General features: G+C 40.3%; 1 protein-coding gene across 5 annotated transcripts in view; it reads left to right on the top strand.

The window, feature by feature from the left end:
- The window catches only part of PHF3 (PHD finger protein 3), a 92,275-nt gene that overhangs the window by 31,031 nt on the left and 54,384 nt on the right, over positions 1-6,860 (top strand). For all 5 annotated transcript variants that reach the window (XM_019520510.1, XM_019520509.1, XM_019520513.1 and 2 more), the window contains one exon: positions 2,853-4,647. In XM_019520510.1, coding sequence (XP_019376055.1) covers positions 2,853-4,647 — 1,795 coding nt within the window. The remainder of the gene's footprint in view (positions 1-2,852; positions 4,648-6,860) is intronic.

The following is a 6,860-nucleotide window of genomic DNA, read 5'->3' as shown; positions in this document are numbered from 1 at the left end:
GAACTCCTCCCCCCACTTCCACACATGCGTTCCTGGTCAACCCCACTATGGCTACCACCACCCAGAGGTTGGCAGTATGAAAGCAAGTAGAGACATGGACTAGGCATGCAGGGAAATTGAGGCATGGACTGTGGGTTGGGTGGGGAAAGCAACAGTGACAGCTGAGTAGCAGAGGGTAAAATGTCCTTTGCAAGAACCAGGGCAGGGGTTGGAAAAGTTGGAGAATTTTTGGGGTCCCCTGGTGCCCTCACTGCTCTAGGGACCAGCAGCAGGTGGCCATACAGCTCCCTCAGCACCTGGCTGTCCTTCCAGTCCAACTCTCCAGCTCAAATGAACCAGGGATCTGCAGCTGCAGGGTGTTGAAATTTGACAGATGGTTTTCAGGGCAGGGTTGAAAAGCTGTGGAGTTTCTGGGGAAGGGGGCAGAGCACCCAGTCTCCCAGGAGCCGTAAGTAGGGGGCTATACGGCACCACTAAGCACCTGTCTACCCCTCCATTAACACCCTCTGCCCCAAATCAGCTTTGGATCCTACTGCCTAGGGTCTGTAGCAGGGAGCTGAAATTTAGAAAACATTTTCCAGTGCAGATCTTACAAAAATTAGTTTGGAGGATGCTGGGACAGGATGATGTAGACCATGCCATCCCCAGGTACCACAAGCAAGGGCCCCATATCCCCTCAGCTTCTGGAAGTCTTTCCATCCACCACCATGCCTCTGCCCCAAATGAGCCTGGGGCCTTGCCAAGTGGGGTCCATTTCCTGTTAAGGATCCAGGGTCTTCCCTCCCATATAGATCTGTGCACCCAGTGAACCACACTTATTTTGGTAAATTATTGCAGTGTTCTTTACTAACCTCAATCAGTTTTTTTTATGCTCCCCCTTTTCAAAAACATTTAGATAAAAATTGCACTTGGGGATAATCATATATCATTGTCTTTCTTGATGTCTAGCCAGTCCAGGCTTTCTTCTCTTCAAACAGAATCCTAGGGAAACTCTGGGCACTGACCCCTAGGAGCCATCATATTCTAGGTATTCTGCTGTTCTGTGGTGGTGTTTCATTAGCAGTGCAGTCCCTAAAAGATGACAGTTTGGTTTATGTGGACACTTCGGTCCAGAGGCGATTATAAACTGGTTCCCAACCAGAGACATTCTTGAAATGGTTCAAGCGTTATGTCTGTCGGCACCCTATTAATCTTCCTAGTGTTTTTGTCAGGTAGCGATTTGCTTTAGTAATTTTTTTTCTCTTACATTTACATATTTTTGAAAGGAGAGATATACTATTGGGAAGCCAAATAGAAGTTGTAGGTTAAATGAGAAACTTGGCTACAATCTGGGAGAGTCTTTTTTTTTGATTGGAGTACTAAAATACTTTGTTTCTCAACTTGTAAAGGTATTGGAGTTCATAGTAGCTGTTTAGAGGATGTTGAACAGAATGGGTGTTTATAAAGATGTCAGATTTCATATATTAAGAATCCCCCAAATGTATGCAAGCTAAACTGCCTGTTATGTGGGGTTTGTACTGATATATTTTTTGTATGTTGCTTATTTCATGTAGAAGATAAGACAGCAATTAAGAAATGGCCTTCCTATCTCAGGTGTTGTAGTGTTTAAAGCTGTTTTGGTTTCTCATTTGCTACCCAGAACTTGCATGGCCATTACAATATGCGATCTTAATATCTGATTTCAAATAGTGTCAATGGGAAATAGGAAGGCAAACTGGTGGTTTTAAATTTTAGATGACCTTTTTGAGATCAGTAACTAGATGAAGACGTATCATCTTGGTGTTTAACGAGCCAAATGTTGAGTTACCATATTTACCCGAAACCAAAATTACTTCATATTTAAGATGATCTCCCAGTAATTAAATTCTAGATGTGGAAAATTTATAATTTGTTATAACTTTCCATGTACAGAATCTAATTTTGGAGGGTTGTTTAAATTTGTGTTCCTCCCTTCCCCCACTGCAGTGGGGCAAGCAGCAGCAATGGGCAGGTGGTGAAGGGCCAGTGGTGATTGAATAAGTGTCTTGCCCCTTGTTGTCTGTTCCTCACCACCACCATTTCCCACACTAGTGCCTGCTCTCCCCACCACCGGTGCTTGCATGCTCCATGTCTGTCCCACCCCTTGTGGTGCCTGCCTTTGCCACCTGCCTCCCTCTGCAGTGCTTGTGTGCTCCCTGCCATGTCCCTTACCACCTGCCTTCTTTGATGCCTGCACCCCCTGGCACCTGTTCCCTTCACCATTTGCCTCCCCTGCTGGCTCTCTGCTGATGCTTACCTTCTCGTCACATTTCTGGTTCTGGCTGGCGCCCTGCTCTGGCATAGAGTACATGCTGGCTCTAGCCCCCACCCAGATGTGCAGCAGCAGGTCTTGAGGGCGGCAACCCTACCTTGGAGCCAGGACCAGAAATGCTGCTACTGCTGCTGCCGCTGCCACTGCCCTGCCTTTGCTGCCTAACCAGTTGGGGGCTGGAGACGGCATATGGGCTGTGCTCTGTCCTTGGTGGGGGTAGGATGGTAAGCAGCAGCAGCATGGGGGAGCAGCACTGCTGCGATAGGATAGTAAGCAGCATCAGAGGGGGGAGGCAGGGAGCAGAGGCTGCTGTGGGCATGTTGTGGCTGGGGGGGGGAAGCTCTGACTCCAACTCCTGGATCAGGGTCAGAGTTGTGTCCCTCCCCTCTCCCCCGCTTACACTCGGATCAGAGACGAGTGCCTTTCCCCACCCCCCATGCCGAAAGCGGGAAAAACCTTGTCATGGATGCAGTTAAATATGGTACTTCTGCTATAATCTAGTTTTATTTTTGCAAAAAGAGGACTGAAGCATAGCTAAGAGATTTTCTTTTTCCTTTAATAGAGCCAGTGCGAAGTTTGCGGCAAAGCACTATAGCCAAGCGTTCAAACATTGCACCTCTTGCTAATACCAAGAAAACAGCTGTAAAATGTGGATCTGCCCAGAAGGGAGGACTGAAGCCACAAGACAAAGGTCAAACTAAAGAGGCAGAAGTTGATAAACCACTAAAGCTAGAACATTCTAAAGAGATTAGGCGTAGTGGTAGACGATCTGGACAGTCAGAGACATCAACTTCTCCACATAGTTCAGAATGGTCCACTTGTCATGAAAAGATGGATGAAGTAAAACCTGAAGCTGCCAAGCAGGAAAAAGTGGATGAAACATCCCATGACCTAAGTGGTTCTCATTTTTTGGACAATTGTTCTTCTGAAGAAACAAAGAGCAAACCGGAAAGTATTAATACTGAATTTGGGAATGCTGAACCAGGTTTTTCAACCTCTGCAAATAATGAAGCTGATAAAGTTAAAAATGAAATAAAGGAAACTAAGGATGATAAGGTGGTTTCTGAAACCTCTTCTGAAAAAGTAACTGAATACAAAACAGAGGAAATGGAGGGAAAAAATAAAGAAAAGGACCAAAGCAAGATAACTGGAATAGCTAAAGCTCTGTCTGGTACAGTGGCTTGTGTGAATCCAAGTGAAATGCATGAGACCCTTTCAATTACAGCCAGCTGTGGAGAGAAGCGGATTGAATGTAGATTAGGTTCACAAACTGATGTAGACATTGCTGGTAAAAATGTAATGTCATTAAAAGAATGTAAAACACAGTCTGTAGAAGACCTTAAAGAGATAGACAAAAATATTAATTCTAGCAAATACTGGGAAACTACAGAATATCATAAAACAGACTTGAAAAATGAAGATGCTGCTTCTGCTGAGCAGGGAAATAGTGTTACAGAAAGCAGCATTCATGATCATACAAACCAAAATGTAGAGCAGCAGATCAGCAATATTAAAGTGGAAAGCCATGAGACATCAAAGATTCAGGATGATAGGAGGTTGATTAACATTTCATCAAAATGTCAAAAAAATATAAAGCCAAAACGCAATAAATCTTTGGTACAATCTAAACAGCTTTTGGCTGCAGGAGCTCAACAAAAATCAGTTGCAAGACAAGAAATGCATTCAAAAACAAGAGTTGGTACTAATGTTGCAGGTTTTACCACATCTTTGGTAAGCCTGAAACGGAATGCAGATGAGCCAGAAAGTCACCCAGTTAAAATGAGGAAAAAACAAGCTGATAAGGATGCAAAAACACAAAGCTGTGCATCAGGAGTCGCAACAAAGAAACAGATGCCCGCATTGGTGAAAAAAGTGCCACGAATCCCAAACCTTGTTCCGGCGCAAAAATCGTCAACTCACCGAGTTAGTGACAGGTCTCCTACTCATCAGAGTTTTTCAAAAGAAATCCCTCATGCTGTCTCATCATCTGTGCACTCATTGTCTGGGCATTTGCTACATCTCAACCAGAAACAAGCACAAAAACATCAACTTGCAACTGCACTTAAAACAAATAGTTCTATAAAGGAAGAGAGTGAGACAAAAGATCCTACTGGTACAGAACATTTAAAGGAGGATGAAAGAGAAAAACTGAAATTTAAAAAAATTGAGAAGAATCTTCAACCTCGTCAGAGAAGAAGCAGTAAAAGCCTTTCACTTGATGAACCCCCATTATTCATTCCAGATAACATCTCTACTGTCAAACGGGAAGGCTCAGAACATCTCTCTTCAAGCGAAAGTAAATATGCTTGGGTTCCCAGCAAGCAGTGCGGCTTTTGCAGAAAGCCGCATGGCAACAGGTGTGTGTGGTTTTGTGTATGCCAAGTTATTTGTTTCAATATATCAATATTCACTTTTGTTAATAAGTTTCTGCTGTTCCTTGCATCTTTGGTCAGATTCCTCAAATCAGACAAAAAGGCGCACAACACCTTCTAATAGAAATTGCTCTCACACTATGAACATCCACCTCTATACTGTCATGCTTTTCCTTCAGATTTTAAAATGAAAGATAAATAGAGAAGAAACTGGCTTAGTATAAAGGAATGTATCCTAATTATTATTTGAATGTCCGAGTTTATGGGTGTATGATTCTGCTACGCTGTGTTGTTATGGTAGATGCATCTTAAAACTTGAGCTGCTGCTTAGAAAATGTCAGACTAAAGCATCTGTGTTCCAGATAGACTTGTAATATTTGTTTTGCCTAGAAGCTGTTTAAAGTAAATGTTTCACGTTAAAGGGTCTGCCATCAGCTTAAGAATTGAACAATCTAAAGGTGCTTTTCTTTTATTATACGTAACCAACATGATTATTATAACTAAAAGATGAGAGAGAATATTTTTTCTGTATTTTTTTTCAGATTACTTTATGTATTAGTCAATATTCTCATTTCTGTGAGTCCTTCATCAGTGAGGGAGATGAGAACATTGAAAAAAGAAAAGGGAAGAAAAAATAGGAGAAACCTACAAAATTATCATGGAACTTTCACACAGGTGTATTATCTAATTATGTTTAACTTTAAAAAAAAATCCGCTTACATCTAAAATTGTGTCCTTCAGTGTTTGTCAACTTTTTTAGACTTGAGGAACCCCTTTTTACACTCAAGGCACCCTTTTGAAAAATGCCTGCTCTTAATTCTCCTTCATTTCTGATTACAGAAATATAACAGAAATTCTTCTGTAGCAATGGATTCTTTGCAACAAGTCATTTCTTCTTTGCAACAAGTCAGAACATTATTAACACTAAATTCCTATTTGAAATCTCTGGGTTGATCTTGTGACTAATGTTTGTACATCTAACAGTGCTAATATAGCATGGCACCCCAAAGCGCCCTTGAAAGGTTCTCAAGGTACCCCAGGGTGTCATTGACACACTGGTTGAGACCCACTGCTCATTTTCAGCATTTTGTTTGTTGATTAAAAAAGGTAGCTAATGAGATAGATATAATAATAGTTCAAGAGTAGGAGTTGGTTTTGCTCTCTTTCAATTAAATCTCTGCAGGAAAAATAAGTTTTTGTTCCTAATTTTAAAAGTAGTTTTACTTGTCTGCCCTTTGAACCAGAGGCAGCATGAAGAGCTGTCACTACATTTCAGATAAGTTTCTAACCAGTTTTGATCTGTTCACTTAATATAAATTCATATTACTATTAGTCTTCTAAACACACTGTAGAAATTTCCTTATCCAACTGCAATAAGGAACATATAATTTTGCTAGGGCATATATATTCTTCATTTGTATCTGAGTCCATCAGTTTTTAGAATTTCAAATTCTCTATTCACATTGTTGTGAAGGAAATGTTTAACTATCAGTACAGAAATTGTAAAATATTTTGTATGAAGAAGATGTGATATATTATACAAATGAAAACTTGAAATACTGGATGTACAATGTATGCTTGGGCAGAATGCCTGGTTGGCAGGACACTGTTATTTTAAACTTAAAAAAAAAATCCTTATTGTTAAATGTCTACACTGCTAATTTTTGTTCAGATAACCATTTTACCATTTGTATCTTCTATTTACTTCATCACTGTATTCAATGACCATAGATTCCCAGTTTCTCTTGCTATATTATCAGGTCCATGCTGATACTGAGATTTGCATATATTTAAGTGGAGTGTTCAAATCCAGTCAAACTATTTTACATCAAACATCATTTGGTAATATTTCTATAAACATTTGGTTTTGTAAAACATTTCTGATGCAAAATATATGCTTTAGGCCTAAACTGTAAGAATTGAAATGTCTCTTTCTTTGGGTTTGTTTTGTTTTGTTTTGCCTTTTTGTGAATGTAAAAATATTTTTTTGTATTTTATGTTTGTACCTTGAGAAACCTTGTTTTATAATTTAAATGAAGAAGTTCAGTTGTGAATATAGAGATAGACTAGGGTCTGGATCCCAGGCTGCCTTTAGGATGTCTAGGTCTTTCCTTCTGCTAGCCTCAATAGTGTATATCTACTGTTTCGCATTTTCATTTTTTACTGAGTTTCACTGATAAATTACCTGATTTTTAATT

Source organism: Gavialis gangeticus, unplaced genomic scaffold (assembly GCF_001723915.1).
Source record: "Gavialis gangeticus isolate Ggan-Ray unplaced genomic scaffold, GavGan_comp1, whole genome shotgun sequence".
NCBI lineage: Eukaryota > Metazoa > Chordata > Crocodylia > Gavialidae > Gavialis > Gavialis gangeticus.
The sequence above is the reverse complement of the archived record's forward strand: the minus strand, read 5'-3'. Positions and strand labels throughout refer to the sequence as shown.